Source organism: Gadus morhua, chromosome 11, assembly GCF_902167405.1.
Source record: "Gadus morhua chromosome 11, gadMor3.0, whole genome shotgun sequence".
NCBI lineage: Eukaryota > Metazoa > Chordata > Actinopteri > Gadiformes > Gadidae > Gadus > Gadus morhua.
This window is the reverse complement of record NC_044058.1, coordinates 25,043,122-25,064,984: the sequence shown is the minus strand read 5'-3', so window position 1 is coordinate 25,064,984 and position 21,863 is coordinate 25,043,122. Positions and strand designations below refer to the sequence as shown.

Genomic DNA, 21,863 nt, shown 5'->3' with positions numbered 1-21,863 from the left:
AACATTGCCGAAGATGGGGAAAAGAAGACATGCTTTTCGATGTCATTGGCGCCATCGCTGGATCATGACTGCATTGTTTGGGAATCGTCTGCTTGGGGGGGTGGGGGGGGACTCGATGGTTATTTCGCTGCAGTGTGGTTAGGCTAAATCATATACAATGCAATTCACTTTTCCATTCATTATAGCTAAATGCTTGACCTTCATTTCAATGGCTTTAGCTTGTTTAGTTTAGCATGTGTTGCTAACAATGCCTTGTTTCATACATAGCAACACATTGTTTAGACCCAATTGCTTCCTACCTGGTTACATTTATGCATTTTACTGTGAGCGACTTGCTCCATCAAAGACGATGAAGCCATGTGTTTGACTACCTTTGTGCCCTCGATGGCTGCAAGCACAGAAGCATAAACTTTAACTTAGCTGTTAAACAACATTCAACTAAAGGGAGAGTAGGGTCAGAGAAGAAAGACGTACTCAAAGTTAAACCCTAACTCTAACTCATGCTTTATGAATTTACACCTACACCTCATGCACTTCGAATCGGCCGCTTATTTTGGGCACAGCCCAGCGTGCCGAGTGGCGGGAGTCGTGATGTTCTCTGTTTACATGGAGTGTTCTTTGAACCACTTCCCTAACACACAGCCCTGCCGTAACATCCCGCCAGGCGACTGTTTGTGTTCGGAGAGCCAGGAGCCTCGGGGGCCAGGCTCCTGGCCACAGTGTCCCTACTGTTGAGGAAGTGTGGCTCATAATGCGACTGTGTTCCCGCCGGCAGAGGCAATTTCCACTCAGTTGCCATGACGACGACAGGGTGGAGCCCCACACATCATGGGGCTCACATGTTATGAACACCGCGGCCCGTGTTATGGGGGAATCGCATTCATGTGAAAAACGGAGTGCTGCAACGCACGCATTTACATATAAGGGGGGGTTTTTAATCTTGGAACAATGGCAAGCAACCTCCCAGGAAGCCCATGTCACTTCCTTTGTTTGTCTGAAGTTACTTTCCATTGCTTGGGAAACCCAAATTGTAATATCCCTCTCTCTCTCTCTCCCTCCCTCGCTCTCTGTCTCGCTTGTGGCTCTTTAGAGAAAGGCCAGCCGATAAGGAAGCACCCGACCCCGTGCTCTACCTCGGCCGCGGCCGCCAGACTGTCGGCCATGATACACGGCAAAGACCGAGTGTACGCCAACGCCATGCTGGTGGACCAGGTGAGTGGGGACTTCAGATAACAAGAGCAGCCTCATCACGGGTCTTTAAATCAATCCTGCCATGTACAATAACACGCAACTATTGAAGAGTTGAAGGGGAGCCTTCAACTCGGTTACCGAACAATAATAACGAATTTCAGCGGTTTGCAAACCATGAATACGCTTCTGTGTTTTATGGCTTTAATATATCTACTTGTTTGGTTTTAATTTCCCCTCCAGGTGGACGATGTGGACATAAAGTACCGCTCTCCAGGGCAGCAGGAGGAGGAGGAGGAGGAGGAGGAGGAAGATGGGTTCGGCTGTGAGACCCAGGCGGGCAGCCCCGGTGGGGGTTCGCCGTTCTCCAGGAGCCCCCCGGTCGCCGGACGCCTGTTCACACCCCTGGAGAACGGAGACGGGGGACCGCCGCAGCCCCCCGTCGGGACGCACCACAGGACGCTGTCCTCCCCCGCGGCCTCGCCCCGCTCTCCCTTCGCCTCCTCCCCGTCCCTTCCTTCCTCCCCGCTGGCCTCCGCCTTCCGCCTGTTCGAGGGACACCGGCGGCAGACCAAGCCCAGTGCGCCTCTCTCCCCCGGGCTGCACCACAGGGGCGTCAGCCTGCCAGAGACGGTCCGGAGTTTGAGGTAGGGCCGCTGGCTTTGTTTTTCTGCGTTCTTCTTCATCGGACAGGTCGATGACGTTCAGGTTTTTTTTCAGGCAGAAATTTGGAAGATGTAAATAAGCACTTGAAATGCGGTTAGTGTGTTTTGAAAATGCGGGGGCGCTGAGTGCCACCGACCACTTTGTTTGAACAAAAAGGTTTGAGAGCAGCACGCGAAGGCTGCATTTGAAGATGAATCAGTTTGTTTTGTTAGCTGGAAGAAAAAAAGTCATGGAACTTATTTTCATTTTTTTTTTCATTTCTTTGATTCATATTTTTTTCCTTGCAAAGGACAAAAATATTGTTTCTTCTTTACTTGTAGATTGAGATGTATTACAATCGAGCATATTCCAGCATTTATTCATTTTTGACATAAACTGCTAGCCTTTGACATAAACTCGGAGACCCATTCACAATGGAGCTGTTTTTACTTTCGTTATAATTCAATAGAAAGGCGTGACTTCAAAGTACCTTCCTACCAACGCTTTCCGTTCCCGCACGGCCCTCACAAGGTTTTTATTTTTTTGGGGAAAATGACAATGTTGACCCTGGATCGTGACACTTCCTTCAGTAGCAGTCCATCCCTGACCCAACACGATAATATCAAGGGCCAGGGATGAGGTCAGCTCAGACTCTCTCCTCAGAATGCTCTTCATCCAGGGCTTGGACCTAGTGCTGTTAACAATCAGACTGAGGTGGTTCGGCCACATGGGGCGCAGTAATGGCTCGGAAGAAGACTTTGTGCGGCAGGACCGAGCGAGGCTGGGCATAGATTCCACAGACACCGAAACCACTCTGTGTGGAGAGGACGATGATGACGATGACGATGACGATGATGATGACGATGACGACAACGATGCCTGTTCAAACTTCAAAGCTTGTGTTGTTTGACCCGCACGTCTGTTTGTCCTTTTTGTCATCGATGCCGTACGTGAGCAGCCCCAGTGTGGAGTGTGGGAGTGGTGACGAAGACATCCTGTGCCACTCCTACCCTGTGGTGTGTCCAAGGCAGCAGCCCAGCGCCCCCGCCGAGGACAAGGGCTCCGGCGAAACGTTGCAAGACTATAACCAGTCGCTCCCCGACAGCACGCACAGATCAACCCAGGTACACATGTTGGAGAAATAATCGGGATCAATCGATTAATCTTGTACGTAGCACTTTTAGAAAAAATTATATGTTTTTTATGAATATGAGAGTTAGATGTAGGAAAAAGACAGCGCAAGACTTTTTGAGTTGATTACTTGAGAATTATCACATTCCAACATCCTCCAAGGTGCCATATCGTAGGGCTGGTTTCTTCGGAAATCGTGCAGGTTTCTTCGGTGCGGGTTTCTTCGTCTTGCCCAGTGGTTGCCCTCAAGTAGACCATGGAATTTTGTGTGATTTACTCCTCTTTTCAGTAGTCTAAGTATAGATCTAAGTATAGAAAAAATAACACATTTCTCATTCAGGGAATACCCCTGCCAGTGATAAATGAGGAAACAGAGACCATATTGAAACTTGAACTGCCGATTCTTGTGTGCCACTTTTTCCGTGTGAAAACCGCAATCATATCCGAGCAATAATGTATAAGCCACCGTGCATAACCCCGCCGACTTAAAGTCAGTGTGAGCGGTCAGCCCAACAGGTTGAGAACCACAGGTTCAGACTGACGCTCCACCTCCTCATCCTGCTAACCCCTCACCCGTTTCCTCCTCGGTGTCTCCAGTCCCAGGAGGGCGAAGCTGAGGTTCGTCTGCGCTCCTATTCCTACTCCTCCCCCAAGGCCAAGCCGACCAGGCCCTTGCTAAACCGAGAGGCAGCCATCTCTGACCTGGCAGAAGGTGGGTGAACTTTGCCCCCGTGCAACCTATGACCTTTCTGTTTCTTAGGGAGGGGAGGGGGAGGGGGGGGGGCGGTCGTGCAGCTGAAAGGGACAAATGGGGCACAAGTCCAGAAAAGGAAGCACGCAGACAGGTTTCATAAATCACTCAAACCTTTGGCTGCACTCCATTACTTGCACATTTTCACCTTCGGAAGCCAAAACAGGCACATGTTGAGTGCTGCTCGCACCGTGTTTATCCCTCAAGGTGGTCCCAAAAGTATATTTTGTGTATTTTAGTATGGGCTGCATAGTCATGACATTGTCGTTAGGCTATGGTCATGGGCTATAAAGGTTGCTTGATATAATAAGCAGCAGTGCACGGTAGGAAGCCAACAATAAGCTTCAGCTAATACTTTGAGGTTAGCCCAGTTATTCAAATGAACCAGATGCTTGCATCTCAGTTCAACTGGCATGGCAAGTCAGAGGTCTAGGAACCTGACACCCCAGTAAACGTCTCTGGATTCGGAGAATGGAAGCCATCTGCAACCACAAAACATTTTTCTGTTGTGCGCACGCTCAGTCATACAGCTGTATAAAGTAATAATATTGAATGATCAAATATAACCTTGTTATTGGTATGATTACAATTATATATATTTGTTTTATTTTTTTGATGTTTTTAACAATTAGTGAAGTCACTACTGCACCACGTCTTAGATCTTTAATGATGGAACTTAGTATCGCTCTGAAACCTTAGAAGTTGCACAATTATGACGTTTGCCTTTAATTATATCTCGCTGAGTGGGCGTTGTTTGTGTGTGTGTGTGTGTGTGTGTGTGTGTGTGTGTGTGTGTGTGTGTGTGTGTGTGTGTGTGTGTGTGTGTGTGTGTGTGTGTGTGTGTGTGTGTGTGTGTGTGTGTGTCGAGCTAGTGAGCACCTCGGCTCTAAGAGAGGTCATCTTTTGTCCTGTGTAGATGTGACAATCAGCTCCTACTCTCTACTTCTCTACTTCAGGCCTTTTCTCTCTCTACATCCCTCTCTCGTCTTAACTAAGTTAGTAAGTATAACGTCACGGTCAGGCGCAAGGCGAACCCAGAGAATAACAGGCGTGGTGGGCCAACCGTTTTTGGGGTGACCTGAGGGACAATGTGCTGTTTTGCTTTATAGGGCTGTAGAATGAATGGTGCCAAAACAGGGTTGGAAATATCCTCTTTAGTACATTAAACATAATAGGGATAACGGCCATGCACAGCACAAAGCTTTAGAATGGCATACTAGTCATGTGATGTTTCTCTGCTGCCCTGCTGAAGGGTTAATGGTAGAGTGTGTTTAGTGCTGCTTTGATGTGCTAATTCTGAATGCTGGAAACCGTAGAACAGATTGTTTCTCTAAAGCTTATTTTTGTTTAAAATTTGTATGAATCAAACCAATCTTGACATGCTTAACTCAACCATTTGAATGTCTTCCAAAATCTGCCAGCTCGAAATACAAAGGTTTTTATGATTTAAGACTTCAGAGAAATGCTCTTACCAGAACTGCTTAGTCTTCTACTGAGAGAAAAATCTAAGTGTTTCTCAGCTCGGATATTTGTTCTCTTCTCCCTGTTGTTGTTTTTTTCCCACTCACTTCCTTCTCTGTTTTTCCAGTGAAGTCTCTTTCCCCTGCTTCCTCTGTCTCTGCGGGGGTCTTCGGGACCCAGGAGTTTTCAGGGAATCTTTTGTTTACCTTTTGCCTCTCAGTAGAATCTCTCTCTCTCTCTCGCTCGCTCGCTCTCTTTCTCGCTCTCTTTCTCGCTCTCTTTCTCGCTCTAATCGTCATAATTGGAAATGATGGTTGTTATCCGCCAAATGATTGGCAAATCTCCCTTTTGTTCTGGTGCGAAATGAGCTACGCATTTTGACTGGTCCTGTGTTATTCCTTCCTTTGCTTTGTTTTCAGAGCAGAGAGCCTACAGCCTGACGGAGACAAACAGAGACAAGAGGTACAGCTAGTCTATAATTTCACCGGCCTCTGGAAAGATTGTCCAGCCTCTGTGGGGTTGTAGAACTATACAACAGACTTCCTCTCATTTTTAGGGCAACAATGCTGTCCACTAGATTTGAGGTTTGCCTGGATCTGCCAACACATGCGCACACACACACAAACGTGCACACCCACCACGCACACACACATACACACACAAACATGAGCAACGCACACATACTCACACACACACTCGCTCACACATTCTCACACTGTTAAACATTCTAACACACACGCACTGATAGTTGAATGCATGCATGCACATACACACACTCACACACAGTCTCTCGCTCACATATTCTCACACACTGTTTCACATTCTAACACACACACACCGAAATTTGCATGCACACACATACACACGTGCATGCACACACATGCATATACACACACACACACACACACACACACACACACACACACACACACACACACACACACACACACACACACACACACACACACACACACACACACACACACACACACACACACACACACACACACACACCAGTGATCAGGATCTGGCAGGGGCAGGATGTGACATACTTCCTGTTACAAGGCCCAGAGGCCAGAAAACACTCTGATTGCAACCTCAAAATAACCCTGAGTAAACAGATTCTTGTTCTTGCCACCATTCCCGCTTAGCTTCAGATGTAATCGAAGGTATCGATGTGAACATTGATTTTGGTCAAGGCCAGAGATCACTGTGTGTTGTGTTGCCGTTGTACCGTTTCTTTAACCAGCTTACATTTCATTCATAGTGTATCCATTTTCCCTCCACACAGGCCGGTAATGTCCCTTCTGTCGTTTATCTCATCTAACTGGCTTATCATGCTCTAATTACATTTCATTTGCTAATCAACATGCATTGCCGTAAATCTCCCCAGACGATGTTGTCTAAATTAAATTAACTATTTACTAAATCTTCATATAAGTTTATTTATATGTGTATATATATATAATTATGTGAGCTATACAAGATCACAAACACTACTTTACCCCCCCCCCCCTTCCTCCTAAATTTGAAGATACATATTTATATGTATCTCTGTAATGAATTTATAAACAAACTCAACACTGTCTTAATATTTGAGTTTGTAGGAAGAAGGATGATTCCTAATGTATGTATAAAATAAGCTAATTAATAAATATCAATTAACATGCCATTTCACCCCTTAATATTAGGCATATGTATATAGATTAGTAAATATATTTGACCTAAAACAAATAAAGATTATAAAAGAAGAAATATATATATATATATATATATATATATATATATATATATATATATATATATATATATATATATATATATATATATATATATATATATATATATATATATATATATATATATATATAATTAGTTTTTCTTAATGGAGCCATCAATGACATCGTTGAGTGTTGAGCCTACGGTCGTTGAGGGGAGAGGTTAGCTCCAGCAGTAGGACAGAGGAGCCGGCCCTAAGGTGTGTTGTATATCCACGCAGGATTCTGGGTTTCCGTAAGCGGGCCCAATCCGCAGAGGAGGAGGGCAGCACGTCCATCCAACATCTTACCCTAACCGAGTTCCTCCAAGAGTATGTCATCATCGCATAACAATGCGTCCTCTCGCAGACATGCATGTGTGTAGACTCCCATCCCCCTTGACGCATGCTCTGGTCAGGCCTAACCCATTTCAACACCTCTCACCCCGATCGGAGCCCCTAAAGCTCTTCCAGTACCACCACGACCGCTTTCCTTACCTCACGCCTGTCTGGATTACACTGCAACGCCTCTTGTTCATGGTTGAACCTACTAATGGCCTCCCCTCTTTGCAGCACACAGAATGTTTTCAACCATGCACAACTAATGCATGGTTTTGTTGCTACGACTCACCTGGCACGGGCCTACGCCGTTCGGGGTCCTTTCTGGTCGCTCGCCTTCCAGCGGGAATGTCTCTAGTCTTTAGTCTTTAGTCTCTACCCTAACGTAGGTTTTTTATGAGCAAGCCTTTCATTAATTGCATCTTGTCAAGGTCGTGCTATAAATAGCCCAGACTAGACCTGGTAGTAGGGGGCCGAGCTGTCGGTACGAAGCCCCCCCCAGCATGCCAAGCATGTCCTCAAGAGTGATGGCCTGACGCCCCGGGGCGCTGGAAACACTGCGGGCTGGACATTCCTCTCGTGACCGCATGAAACCTATCAGCAGCCACCCACTGCAAGACAGCCTCACCGCCTCATAATGTATCTGTATCATAACTGCATCATAACCACGAGAACGCGTGATGGGTTTGTCACAATACACACTGATGCCCAGACAAACGTCTGACGCCGCCGCCCGACGGGCCCCTCGGTGACTGTCGACATGTTTGGGCGCCGTTACAGGATCGAGGACGAGGAGGATTGGGACAAGTACATAATCCCCTCCAAGGTCGAGTCGGAGAAGTACAAGGTCAGCCGCACCTTCAGCTTCCTGAAGAGCAGGATGTCGAGCACACGCAGCAAGGCCAAGGTGAGCAGGCCTCCCCCTTCTACAGCACCTCACAGCACCCCCAGGGAACCAGCCAGGGGAACGCGCTGTCTTGCGTCTTGAAAGATTCCACCCAGACCCTTTTTTACACACCGGTCTAGGTTCCTAGGGCCGCTGAGCCATTGTCCGCGTGCAGGGCCTTTTATTTGGGGGAGAGGGTCAAATTCCCTGTCCTTAGATCTTAGCAACGGGACGCAGTGAAATATCCTCTTACATAATGCACGGACCCCCAGCACAGCGTGAGCCCCCACAACAACACATTCCACCATACTGCTCTCTCACTCCTACACACAACGGCCACGGGAGTGTTGCGCACATGCACGCGCACGCGCAAACACACACACACACGCACACGCACGCTTCGGACGTCCTTGTAAAAGTTTGATAAGAAAATAAACATTGCGTTAGCGGTGGTCTCTGTGGACCTGAACCAAGTCAATAGACATAAGCCCACTCGGAGGCCCCTGTGACACAGACCCTCTGCTCCAACAGCTGTCCCCACCAGGATGTCATGTGCCTCTCTTCCTCCTCATCCATAGTGCCGTCCTGCTCTCAGCTTTTTTGTTTTTTTGTATTTTTCCAGCCGAGGCCCGTTGTGTTTCGTCCCAGTAGCGCGGTTAACCGGCGGGTCTCCCTGCACTGGGTTTTTTTTAGGTGAAGGAGAAAGAGGTGAAGGAGGGAAAGCAGAAGACCGGAGGTGCTAATGGTCACCAGTTTGTGGCGGCCAGTGGCCCCCCGGGCCCTTCAGTCTGCGTGGCCTGTGACCGGCCCGTTCCTGGGAAGGACCTTCTGCAGTGCTTCAGTGAGTTCCTTCTCTGGGCCAGGGCTCCTCTATTTTTAGCGTCTGTGTAGTGGTCGCTAACACGCATCATGAACGTTGAGCTGAATGTTTTCTTTCTTTTTTGAGCAATGATGTCAACAACGTTTTTCTTCTAACGTGACTATAAACAGTTAAGCTTTTGTTTGAAAGGGGAAATGTTCTGCCAACCACCTGTTGATGGAGTGCGTCTTGCTTGCTTCTCCGTCCAATCGTTTGATTGTGTTTTGCTTTTCGTCACAGACTGTTCCCTGAGCGTCCACAAGAGCTGTCGAGATTCCGTACCTCCCTGTGGAAAGGTGACTCACCCTCCTCTGCCAACACACACGCCATCCCATTACGGACAACCACAATGACAAAACTCTCTCACGCTGGATTCCTCTGACACACTGTTCTCCTGCGTCAAACTCTGATTTGTATCGATGTCCCAGCAAACAGTGTGCGATGCCCAAAGTGTGACCCTCGTACCCTTTTAATGTTCGTCCGCAGAAGCCGCAGGACAAGAATGCACTGTCGACAAAGGGCAAGGCCTCCACTCTCCCACAGAGTGAGTTTGCTGTCTCATGCCCCCTCTCCTCCATGCTTTCTTCATGCCACGTCCTAACGATCCTCCAACTACATCCACCTGTCCCCCCCCCCCTTCACCCCCTCACCCCCCACAGAGAAGGTTAGGGATGATGCCTCCCCCTTCTCCTCTCTCCCACCCTGTTGTTCATTATCGGTTAAAGTGTAACGGGGGGGGGGGGGGGTTATGCACACAGTCTGCCTGCGTGCACACAACTATTTGGATGTTTTTGTACATTTCTGGTACTCATATAGTGGACTAAAGAGTCTGGGGGGTTATTAAACATTAACTGAAAGAGGGGGTGTCCATTGGGAAGCTGTGTGTTTCCATTCAGTCTTTTACAGACTTTTATAAGTGCCGGTCACACCGAATGATCCGTGTGTGTGTGTATATATATAGCTTGCGCGACCGCGCTTCACGCTTTACGATTATTGACATGATTCCCTCGCCCAGTTCAACGATAAACCTTGACAAACACAGACCTCCCCACTGAGTTACAATAAGGCAGCCGTTTCACTCAGCATAAACAAAACGTTGGAACTTTAAACAGACGTATTTGTTTTGAGAATCGCAGAGACGCCAACGTCTGACCTAATCCTCCTCCTTTCATTTGCCCCCCCATCATCTCCCCCCCCCCCCCTCCCCCCTCCGCTCTTTCTCTCTCCAAAACCCTCCTGCCAGACTCTGCAAAGGACACTTCCTCATCCCTCTCTTCCTCCCCCTCCTCCTCCTCCTCTCTCAACACAGCAGCCAGAGAGAAGAGGGAGACGGCTGCGCTCTCCAAGAGCCTCTCCATCTCCACAGACTGCAGGTAGTCTCCCGTATTATGTGCACGCACACACCCACACACACCTACGAGCACAGACACGCAGACACGCACAGATATGCTCACACAGACCTGCAGACTGACGCTCACAGAACACACACAAAACACACATAAACATACAAGCGCACACGCACTGTGTTGATGCATGTCAAAGCCGAGTCTAATGTCGTCACTTCTCGATCCCGCCAGTCGGCGTCCGAGTGACGTAGCGGGCGTGGACGGTGAGGCCGCAGCGGCTTCTCTAAGCCGGAGCTCCCTCTCCGAGGAGACCATGCAGACCGCGTCGACACCCCCGTCAAGCGACCCCGTCGCCGCCGCCGCCGCCACAGAAGGTGAGGCCGTGACGAAGAGTCCCGTGACACGATGAGTCCTCCTTAAACGCTGCGTTGCCATCGCCGTCTTTGCTACGTCCATTCACACCCTCGTGTGCTCCAAAGGAAGTGTGGCCGAACGTCTCGCTCGGCATTGAAAACAAAATTCATGTTGTCAATGTTGTGCTGTCGTCGTTTATGAGTGACAGTTGTGAGTTGACCGTCGGGGGTTGAAACTTGCGGTCAGCGCCGTTTCTCGGCCGTACGCTACATCTGAGGGGACTCTTAATATGCGCGCCGACGGAGCTGAGTGGCCAGTGTCTCCACCACTAAGGGGCCTGGAGAGACGAGGCCCAAGGCAGCGGTTTGCCATCCGCATGACTGACGATAGGTTATGTTTTTGTTTTTGCTTGAAGAACCAGTGGACACGCCCCTGTTCAGTGAGCTGTCAGCCGTGCTGCTGGGCCTGGAGGTGGAATCCTGGAGTCTGGCAGTGAGCTCAGAGTACTGCCGGCTGCACGACAAACGCACCATCAAGCGGCAGGACGTCATCTACGGTGAGACGCCGTGTGTGTGTGTGTGTGTGTGTGTGTGTGTGTGTGTGTGTGTGTGTGTGTGTGTGTGTGTGTGTGTGTGTGTGTGTGTGTGTGTGTGTGTGTGTGTGTGTGTGTGTACACCTGCATGTGTGTGTGTACACACATGCATGTGTTTGATAGGTGGCGGGGAGTGACTTCATATTCATATCTACACTGCTTTTGACTGGGTAACCTCTTTCTCTTCATTCATTGGCTCAGCCTGAGAAGAGACATCAGTGTCACATTAAGCTTTGAGAAACTGTTACATACCCTTGTTCTCTGGGTCTGCACGTTCCTCCTTCTCAGAATACAGGCTGTTGTTTGGAACAATACTACGCCTACAAAAGAGTAGAAATGCCAGAGTCATTTTTATGCTCCCATGCATCTCGCGTTGTAATTTTTATGCTCCCAAGCACCCACATGACCAAATCCTCGTCCCCGAGGACAAGGGATTGTTCCTGGAAAGAACCGATGTCCCCTTGTTTATGGGACGCTACACTGGGGAAACTCTCATTTTAGGGGCCCTGCCCGTTGATGTCAAACAATCCCAGCATGCCTCTGCCTGGGATCAAAACAATGCTGTTTGACTCAGCCCTGATTCAGTGTGCCTGTGTGTCTCTCACTACTGTGTAAGTAGCTACTGTGGCCAATCCAGGTTAGGAGGAGGAAGTGATGCAGTACCACATTAAAGTTTGAACACACATTGAACTGAATGTGTATACATTGATATATATGGATGCATATGGATGGATGGGTATTTTTGTGGTATAAAGTTCTGTTCATTGTCTGAACTGGTGTCTAAAAAGGTGTATATAAGGCTCTATGTTTGCCTCAAGGTATTCCTTTCTAAAAGAAAGAATAGGATTAATAGTATACATTTTATTGTGTATATGAACACATTTTATTTATTTATTTATTATTTATTTATTTTATTGTTACATTTATTTATAATTATATATTCTTTTTTGATATCTTCTCTTATTGCTACTAGACTTTCTGCGGTGTCGCCTTCATTCCCCATCATGGGCTGAATGTCCTGGGTGACTTTCCCCATCATGATGACACACACACACACACACACACACACACACACACACACACACACACACACACACACACACACACACACACACACACACACACACACACAACCAATAGATCCCCCCCCCACCCCCCCACCCCCCCCACCCCCCCACCCCCCCCACCCCCCCACCCCCCCCAGAGCTGATGCAGACGGAGCTGCACCACATCCAGACGCTGACCGTCATGGCGGAGGTGTTCCGGCGGGGCATGCTGGAGGAGCTGCAGCTGGACTGGGCCTGCGTGGCGCGGGTCTTCCCCTGCCTGGACCCCCTGCTGCTGTTCCACAGGAACCTGTTCGGGGCGCTGCAGGAGCGCCGGCACGCCAGCTCCCAGGCCCACCAGCCCCGCGACTACCTGATCCAGAACATAGGGGACCTGCTGCTGCAGCAGGTCAGCCCGCGGCACGGGGGAGCAACGCCAAACACCCCCGCACACAGGGAGGGGGGAGGGAGGGGGGGAGGGAGGGAGGGGGTGGGGGAGACACTCTGACACTCTGTGTAAATATATTTATGTACAACACATATGTACGTATGTATTACTTAAACACGAATACTCACACATGTATATATATATATGTTTGTGTGTTTGTGTATGTATGTATGTGTATGTATGTGTGTGTGTGTGTGTGTGTGTGTGTGTCTATATATGTGTATGCGTATATATATACATATTTGTATGTATGTATATATACCGTATATATGTATGTCACAGACAGAAATAGCTATATAATGCATAAAACACATGTGAAAACATGAACTCATTCACACAAACACACGTGTATATATATACATGTAACTATATATATCCACAAACTAACATGCAAAGAAAACCAAAAAAACATAAACGCCTGACTCACACGTGCGCGCGCTCACGCTGGACGCTGGCGTTTCAGTTCTCGGAGGAGAATGCGGAGAAGATGAAGCAGCTGTACGGGGACTTCTGCAGCCACCACACGGAGGCGGTCAACCTCTTCAAGGAGCTGCAGCAGCAGAACAAGAAGCTCCAGCTCTTTGTCAAGGTAAGGCCTTCACCACAAGTGTCGCACCGGTGTGTCCACCTTCCACCGTTGACCCTCATTTGGTGTCACATGTGGTCGGATATGTTTTCGGCTACGGCCCGAAAGAGAGGCGATTGTGTCGGTCTGCGTGGTGTTCTGGCGTGATGACCCTCCACTCCGTGTTGGTTTCTCCACAGCAACAGAGCAACAAGTCACTGGTCAAGCGGAGGGAGGTGCCAGAGTTCATCCTGCTGGTCACGCAGCGCATCACCAAGTACCCAGTACTGCTAGAACGGATACTGCAGTACTCGCAGGGTAGGGAGCGCTGGCTGTGTGTGTGTGTGTGTGTGTGCGTGTGTGTGTGTGTGTGTGTTAATTGTTTTTTGTGTGCGCTTCTTTTGCGTACGTCTGCATGCATGGCAGTGTGTGTGCATATACTGTAAACATGATCGTTCCTATGTACGATATACCAATCATAAACTCACAATAATGAAGCCCAGCTGCGTCATTGTCATAACATAAATCATAACACACACATACAGAGGGCAGCCAGGACTACGCCGACCTGTCGCGGGCGCTGTTCCAGATCCGGGACATCATCACGGCGGTGGACCTGAGCGTGAGTCGCTTCGAGAAGGACCAGGAGCTGCAGGAGGTGCTGGGGCGCCTGGAGAACAAGAGCCTGGCCAAGCTGAAGAACGACAAGGTGTTCCGCAAGCAGGACCTCCGCAGCCCCCAGCGCGGCCTGCAGCACAAGGGCCTGGTCTACTGGAAGACCGCCACGGGACGGCTCAAAGGTGAGCCAGGCGGGGTGGGAGGGGGGGACTGGAGGGAGAGGGAAAGGGTGGGGAGAGAGAGAGAGAGAGAGAGAGAGAGAGAGAGAGAGAGAGAGAGAGAGAGAGAGAGAGAGAGAGAGAGAGAGAGAGAGAGAGAGAGAGAGAGAGAGAGAGAGAGAGAGAGAGAGAGAGAGAGAGAGAGAGAGAGAGAGAGAGAAATGGGGGAGAGGAGGAAGAGGTGTTAAAAGAGAGAGAGAGAGAGAGAGAGAGAGAGAGAGAGAGAGAGAGAGAGAGAGAGAGAGAGAGAGAGAGAGAGAGAGAGAGAGAGAGAGAGAGAGAGAGAGAGAGAGAGAGAGAGAGAGAGAGTGGGAGGAAGAGAGAAATGGGGGAGAGGAGGAAGAGGTGTTAAGAGAGAGAGAGAGAGAGAGAGAGAGAGAGAGAGAGAGAGAGAGGGTGGATAGAGAGGGCGGGAGAGAGAAATGGGGGAGAGGAGGGAGAGGTGTTAAAAGGGAGGGGGAGGGAGAGAGAAAGGGTGGATAGAGAGGGAGGAAAAGAGAAATGGGCAAGGGAGAGAAGAGATGGCGGTAGGGGGAGGGAGGGGGTGAAAGGGATGGAGAAAGAGGTGGACAGATAGAGAGGGAGAGGCAGCAGAGGGAGAGAGGGGAGGGATAAGGGGGAGAGGAAGGGGCGGGGGTCGAAAGAGAGAAATGGGGGAGAGGGAGGGGTGGGGGTCAGAAGAGAGAGGGTGCGATGGCTGGGCGAGGTCGGAGAGAGAGAAAGAGAATGTTATCTATGTATAGCAATGTCCAAAGGCTGTAGCGACACATATTGTATGTTTGTCCTGCTAAAGAAGCAAAGTGTATTTAGGGTCAGGTGGAAAGTGTGTGACCATGGCCTGACAAGGTTTGGTGTGGGCATTATTTCTAATGCATCTGAAATCTCTTTCTCCCTCCCTCCCTCCCTCCCTCCCTCCCTCCCTCCCTCCCTCCCTCCCTCCCTCCCTTCATAGACACGCTGGCTCTTCTGCTCACCGACGTTCTGGTGTTCCTGCAAGAGAAGGACCAACGTTATGTGTTTGCTGCCGTGGTACGTTCGGCATGTCATGTGAAACTGTACACACGCACGCGTTTCAGACAGACATCTCTCCTGCTGATGAACGGGTTTGTGTACGGAATGTCATTCAACGCGTACGTAACCTCGGTACGAACTTATGTCTTTCAGTGACACTTCCATACACACAGGCGTGTATGTAGATGCAATCACATAGTGCAACTGGCGTATTCTACGAATGAAAAAACTGGCCAGCTTGTTTCTCTCTCCTCATCTCACCTTCCGCACTCCCGAGCATCCAGCTAGGGCCCGCCAGCCGGAGTGGACAGCACAGTTATTTAGTGTCTTTAATTCCGAATGTTGCCCTCCGACTGATTGGGGGGGGGCTTAATAGTACACATTGCTTCTTTCACAACAATCCCCCGTTCCCGGGGTCAATACAGAAATGTGAATGTCCCTTTAGCCAATGAATGGGTTTGTTTACGCTCCTCCGTCCTATAGGACCAGAAGCCGCCCGTCATCCCCCTGCAGAAGCTCATCGTCAGGGAGGTAGCCAATGAGGAGCGAGGGATGTTCCTGATCTCCGCCTCCTCCGTGGGGCCCGAGATGTACGAGGTTCACACGGCGACCCGGGAGGAGAGGAACGCGTGGATGCGACACATACGCCACGCTGTGGAGAGGTGTGTGTGTGTGTGTGTGTGTGTGTGTGTGTGTGTGTGTGCACGGCTGCATGTGCGTTTGCAGTGCCCCAAGTCTGCAGCAGTCCGTGTGTGTGTTAGTTTGTGCTGATCCATCTGTTAGCATTCCAAACGTAACGACGTGCTCTGTGTGTGTGTGTGTGTGTGTGTGTGTGTGTGTGTGTGTGTGTGTGTGTGTGTGTGTGTGTGTGTGTGTGTGTGTGTGTGTGTGTGTGTGTGTGTGTGTGTGTGTGCGTGTGTGTGTGCGCGTCTCTCAGCTGTCCTGAGGAAGAGGAGGAGGAGGAGCGCAGCACTGAGTCAGAGGAAGCCAGGCGAGCGTCCGAGGCCAGAGTACAGAAGATTCAAAAGTTCCAAGGTCACTAAAAACATCCCTGCCCAACACTGTAAATTCAATATCCCTGCTGGGGAATCCACACAACATACGCTCTTCATTTCCAATTCCACTTTGAATTAGATGGAAAGCAAAACCGAATTAGACAACACATTATAAACAACTGTGTGTTTGCAAATGTGTTTTCTGCAGAGTCTCTACTGAGCCAGGACCAGCAGATATGCAGCACCCTGGAGGAGAAGTTGCAGCTCTATGCCGAGCTTACGGAGCTAACGCTTGGACCGGGAGAGCCAGTGACACAGCGCCATCTGCTGGTGTCGCCCGAGACTGACGCCGACACACCAAGACAGGCTTCCACACTTCTTACAGCCGCTGTGAAAGAGGGTGAGGGGGGTGGGGAGGGTGGGGCTAGTTTGTTAGAAAAGGCACAGCCAAGCAAAATTATATTTAAGTATCTTATATACATGAGAGCCATGGCCTTGGTTGTTGGACTTTGAAGAAACCGGAATAGATTGATTTTGAAGCACTGTGTATAGTGTTAGTTTTTACCAACGGAGTGTGAAAATATAAAAAATATTCTGCATGAAAAATTTGTCAAAATGGTGGTTGTGAGTGTTTTCTTCTCTGAACTGCTCTAAAAATTGTTCATGTGTTACACAGCGGAGAGGCTGTTGAATATTCTGCAGGCTGGGGAGGCCTTTTCCAGCCAGGGTCCAGAGAACTGCAGCTATAACAGCCACGGCAGTATCCAGGAGTCTCCCTCTGAACGTACTGATATATATTCTATTCATTCACTCTATCTCGCTTCAATCATTTAAGGTGTAGCCGAAGGATACATTGAATGTGTTGTTGTGGTGTCCATGTATGCTCTTTTTCACTTTCACCTATTTTAGTCTTATTTTATATTGTGCTTTGAAATACAAATCATTTGCAGCCTTTTTGCATAAATTATATTTCACCAGTGAGTGGTCAAGGGGTATACATTTCTTAATGTAGCCAAGTGTAAGACAATTATCAATTAATAATACGATAATACTATGATGCACACAAAACGGTCCATCTTATTTACTTTCTATCTACCAGTAATTTAATTTCCTTATTTAGTTCATTTTAATTTTCTTTTTACCGTAGCGGATTATCTGAGCACGCTCAGCGTGAGCTCAACCTCCCTGATGTCCGATGGCGACTGGCCAGGGCCTGACGGATTATTGTGCAACTCTCCCACCGAGCAGAGCGGGGACGTCAATGGCACACAAGCAACGGTGCGGACACTGCAGTTACTTTTCTTTGTTTCATTTGTTTCAACGTTTTGCGTTGGATTGATTCAGGTACATGCAGTAACACTGTGTGTCCTGTAGGTGGCGGAGAGTGTCCAGAGTCTGACGCAGCTTCTCTACAGCCTGCAGGTGAGTAGTTAAGGAAAATGTAGATAATAACTTGGCACACTTATTATTAATAAGTGTGCTATTAGAAGTTTAGCCCCTAGTTTGGACTTACTCCATGACTGTCCATGACGTTCCATGTATTTATTTTTTATTGTCATGCAAATTAAAAACTGTAAATATAACTGTCGAATCAAGTTCATGACATCATTGATTGATCTTTAGCTCACCTTTAGTATTGCCCCAAGGGAGTGTCTGGACTCTCTTTGCTCCACCGGCAGTGAACCAGCAGTCAGTAGTCCGTGGTGTTAGTATAAGTCTCCCCCTGGTGTCTGCAGGCTGTGGTTACACTCCAAGACAGTTACTATGAAGTCCAGAAAGTCCTCCGCATGGAAGGACCACGTCCACAACCCCGCATCGCCCTTCAAAACAACCAGGTATGCATCATCCTCAGCATCATCGTACTATAAAGGCCCAAACAAAAAAACATCACCATATACAATACTGCATCAACGAGAACGTTTGGTCACCCATCGGCTCCAGGATCACGAGAAACAGAGAAGCCTGGAGAGGAAGAGAGAGGACACGGAGAGGAAGGATTCGGACCGGAGGAGGGACGACGTGGACGGGGTGCACAAGCTGCACGCCAGACTCAAGCAGGACCAGCAGCTGTGGGACCGGGAGTGCCTGGCCCGGGACAAGCAACAGGTACGCCTTGCTGGTCTGCTTTCCTCTCCTTAACAAGCAGCCGCCATGCCCGCCTGTTGGATAAGCGCTGATGGAAGTGATCAACCAGTGGTTCCTCTGAGGCCCTTCAGGACGCTCACAGTGCTGGGCATTCAAACGGCCCGGTCACCATTCTAAGCCAATTAGAAAAATGTGATTTAATCCTGGTATTAAAATGGAATACATTTTTTCTTTTTTCTGTTGGGATCTCAGCGGCATATCATGTATTTGAGGTCATGTTTGAGCGTTCCTTTGCATTAAGAAGTTCTTGAAGGTGCTGTTTGTAGGATTTAGTTACATCTAGCGTTGCGGTTGCAGATTGGCCTTTTAGCAAGTTAGAGATGAAACGGTACGAATATTTCATAACGGGGTCATATTGGTCATGGTTATCAGTATCACAGTATCGTTTTAATGTGGCTGAAATGTTGAAAATGTACTGATGCACACACTGAAATCCTTTCACTATGTTTTATATTGAAAACCACATATATACAATTGTGTGTCACACGCATGACACACCGGTTGTGTAGAAGTATGAAATGTTGTTCGTAACACTGTTGGTTTCAATGTAACTGGTGAGTTGTATGAATTGTGTAACTTCCATATTCTGGATAAAAGGATAAAATAAGCTTTGTAGATGCTGACTTTACGTGTATCTCAATTGTCGAATGGCTGCTGGTCCTAGTCATCAAGTGAAGGCGCCCTTTTTTGCTAGGCTTCGCAACCCAAAAACCCATTGTGATCATTCCTACAAAACATCAGCTGGCTGTATCTTCCATCCCTATCCCATATCCAAGCCGATGTTTGAGAAGTTCTTCCTCTGTGCCGTTCCAGACCCAGCACGAGCTGCTGCTTGAGCAGCGTGAGCAACAGTGCCACCTAGAGGCGGAGAGGCTGCGCTGCGAGCGCAAGGAGCTGGATGCCCAGCTGCTGGAGTACCAGCAGAACGTGGACCGGCTGTGGGAAGGCCAGCGCAGCGTGGAGCGGGAGAAGGAGAGGGTGGAGGCCCAGCAGCTGCTGCTCCAGAGCTGGAAACACAGCCGGCAGAGCAGCCTGCCCGTCATGATCCCACTGGACGGATACCAGGTAGCAGGAGGAACGCACAGACAGTGAAGTAAAGCACACAGAGAGAGAGTAATGGGAAAGGAGGGATTGGGAATCAGAAACGAACTCGATCGAAGAAAAAATATACACACAAACAAACTGCCATATTCAAGAAAGTGGTACAAACCGGTTATGTTTGGATGTAACGATACTATTAATGCTACTGGATTTGATGACGCACTGTAGCGATGTCCGTTAATGCACGCCACCTAGGAGACATTTCTTGTGCTCATCCAAACAATCGTGCTGGTGATGTCAAATCCGGTTTACTAGTAATTAGTAAATTATTAGTAAAAATCTTGCAAAATTATTAAGGTTTTAGGGCTGTCCGAATGTCGAATTCCGGGTGTGAGGGTTTGGGCCCATACTTACCGAGCCCTTTCCGTCAATATGCATCAGTGCAGACAAAGCGTTGTGACGTTTACCGCAGAGACATAGGGAAATCCGGAAATTAGGAAGGTAAGCAACAAGAACACGCTACTGTCAATGCGCCACTAGATGGGAATTTCAGCCTTTTTTTAGTGAGCCGGATCATTTGGATCAGCTCACCAACAAGAGCCGGCTCTTTTGGCTCCCAAACGGCTCTTCATGTAACTAATTATACCTTTTATAATTCAGCCAAATGTAGCCTGTTCTGTCTCATGATTATTATATTTTCTAATATCAATAAATTGCTGTAGCCGCTTGTTTTCATTGCATTTACAAAAAAACAAAAAGAAGCTAAAAATTCCCAAACCGGCACGTGTCAGCAGCATCTTTGTCATTAAACGTTGCCAAGGTAACACGTGCTCTCGTGAAGTGCTGTCCCAATCCCATCTATACCTATCTGAGCCCATGTGGCCTCACACACTCACTTAGCACCTGAGATAAATTAAGTCTGTGAGTCCTTAGACCTCAGTCCTCAGGGCTCACGTTGGGATTGGGCTAGGGATGTCCGATATTGGCTTTTTTGCCGATATCCGATATGCGATATTGTCCAACTCTAAATTTTCGATTCCGATATCAGCCGATACCGATGTCGATATTTGGGTTATTTATTTTTCCTCAAACCTAATTTAGGTAACATTACATATCTCCTGTTGTGGAATTAACACAACATGCTTAATGTTATTGTGATGCCCCACTGGATGCATTCTTGAATGCAACAAGGCTTTCCAAATGTTAACATTGTCTGTGCAAAATAAGAAAAATACTTCAACTTAATTTAAGGGAAAAGTGCCATGTTTATTTTTATTTTTTTAATGGTCTCAGACAACAGTTTGGATTACACTCTCCCTGAGATAATCTTGACAATGCCCACAACAAATAGGGCAAACTTGACTTCACAAATGATAAAACATTGTACCTGAACAACTATGTGCAACATAGCAGTATGTTTCTTTAACTAAAACTCAATAACCTTAATTGAATAAATGCACAAATATGAGTCAATTACAATGTGCACTGTACTGCACAATTTTGAAAACATTTATTTGAGCTATAAATAAAAAAAAAAAAATCTAAAAAAAAAATCGGTTTTAAGGCAAAAAAAATCCGATACCGATATTGACCGATATTACATTTTTATGCTAATATCGGGCCGATAATATCGGTGGGCCGATAATATCGGACATCTCTAGATTGGGCCCATAAGTCTCTTCCCTGCCAAGTCATCTTCCTCTTCCTTAATATTCATCTTCATCTCCTGTTCCTCAATCTTCATCTTCCTCACTTTCCCTCTCACTCTCCTCTCACCTCCATCATCCTTTTTTTTCCTCCCTCATCTCATTCCTCTCGTCTCCTTCCTCTCCTCCAGGTGTCGGTCCACAGTCGCTCTGGCAGCCTGGACGGCAGCTGCTCCGTGCACGAGAACGAGGCGCCCCCTCTCCGGCCTCCCCCGCAGCAGAACAACCACCCCCACCACCACCCCCTGCTCGCACACCACCACCACCCCCTCCTCCACCACCACCACCACCACCACCACAGCAACCACCAGCACGAGAGTCCCCCTGCGGGGCCCAGGAAGCTCCAGAACAACGCTCTGCTCCACAGCCCCGGCCTCTACAACAGCCTCAACACACTCCTCAGCCAGGCACTCGCCAAGCCCCCGCTGCCGCTACCGCCACCGCCCGACAGACATTCCATAATCTACGGTCGCAGCCGATCCATCGGCACGCCGGGGCGAAGCTCGCAGCTCCAGAACAACAACAACGGCGGCAGTAAGCATACCTAGCATTTTTGTGTTTAGCAGTCGTTTTTATTTAGTTACTGGATCCTATTTGTCTTCAGTTCTCTTTATTGGGTTGTTCAGAACGAGGGTTGTAAAAGAGCTGTTTATATTTACTGCTTTCTTTTTACCATGTACACACCCATTAACTATTGGTGGATCAGCCGCAGCAGTGTTTTTCCAACCTGAATCCAACCAAATAGCACTTTCATAATGAATT

The 21,863-nt window shown here is 48.2% G+C and overlaps 1 protein-coding gene across 5 annotated transcripts in view; it reads left to right on the top strand.

Annotated features, from left to right (window-relative positions):
- Positions 1-21,863, top strand: part of LOC115553485 (rho guanine nucleotide exchange factor 28) — a 40,917-nt gene that overhangs the window by 18,087 nt on the left and 967 nt on the right. For 2 of the 5 annotated variants that reach the window (XM_030369780.1, XM_030369784.1), the window contains 28 exons: positions 1,091-1,212; positions 1,432-1,835; positions 2,792-2,957; positions 3,562-3,676; positions 5,596-5,638; positions 7,176-7,265; positions 8,052-8,178; positions 8,851-8,998; positions 9,257-9,312; positions 9,503-9,560; positions 10,260-10,389; positions 10,594-10,736; positions 11,132-11,272; positions 12,513-12,763; positions 13,266-13,391; positions 13,568-13,685; positions 13,913-14,167; positions 15,156-15,232; positions 15,698-15,876; positions 16,152-16,249; positions 16,418-16,609; positions 16,886-16,993; positions 17,357-17,487; positions 17,584-17,631; positions 17,946-18,044; positions 18,151-18,315; positions 19,168-19,419; positions 21,233-21,635. In XM_030369780.1, the coding sequence (XP_030225640.1) occupies positions 1,091-1,212; positions 1,432-1,835; positions 2,792-2,957; positions 3,562-3,676; positions 5,596-5,638; positions 7,176-7,265; positions 8,052-8,178; positions 8,851-8,998; positions 9,257-9,312; positions 9,503-9,560; positions 10,260-10,389; positions 10,594-10,736; positions 11,132-11,272; positions 12,513-12,763; positions 13,266-13,391; positions 13,568-13,685; positions 13,913-14,167; positions 15,156-15,232; positions 15,698-15,876; positions 16,152-16,249; positions 16,418-16,609; positions 16,886-16,993; positions 17,357-17,487; positions 17,584-17,631; positions 17,946-18,044; positions 18,151-18,315; positions 19,168-19,419; positions 21,233-21,635 (4,245 nt within the window). The remainder of the gene's footprint in view (positions 1-1,090; positions 1,213-1,431; positions 1,836-2,791; positions 2,958-3,561; positions 3,677-5,595; positions 5,639-7,175; positions 7,266-8,051; positions 8,179-8,850; positions 8,999-9,256; positions 9,313-9,502; positions 9,561-10,259; positions 10,390-10,593; positions 10,737-11,131; positions 11,273-12,512; positions 12,764-13,265; positions 13,392-13,567; positions 13,686-13,912; positions 14,168-15,155; positions 15,233-15,697; positions 15,877-16,151; positions 16,250-16,417; positions 16,610-16,885; positions 16,994-17,356; positions 17,488-17,583; positions 17,632-17,945; positions 18,045-18,150; positions 18,316-19,167; positions 19,420-21,232; positions 21,636-21,863) is intronic. The other 3 variants (XM_030369782.1, XM_030369785.1, XM_030369781.1) reach the window with 2 other exon arrangements.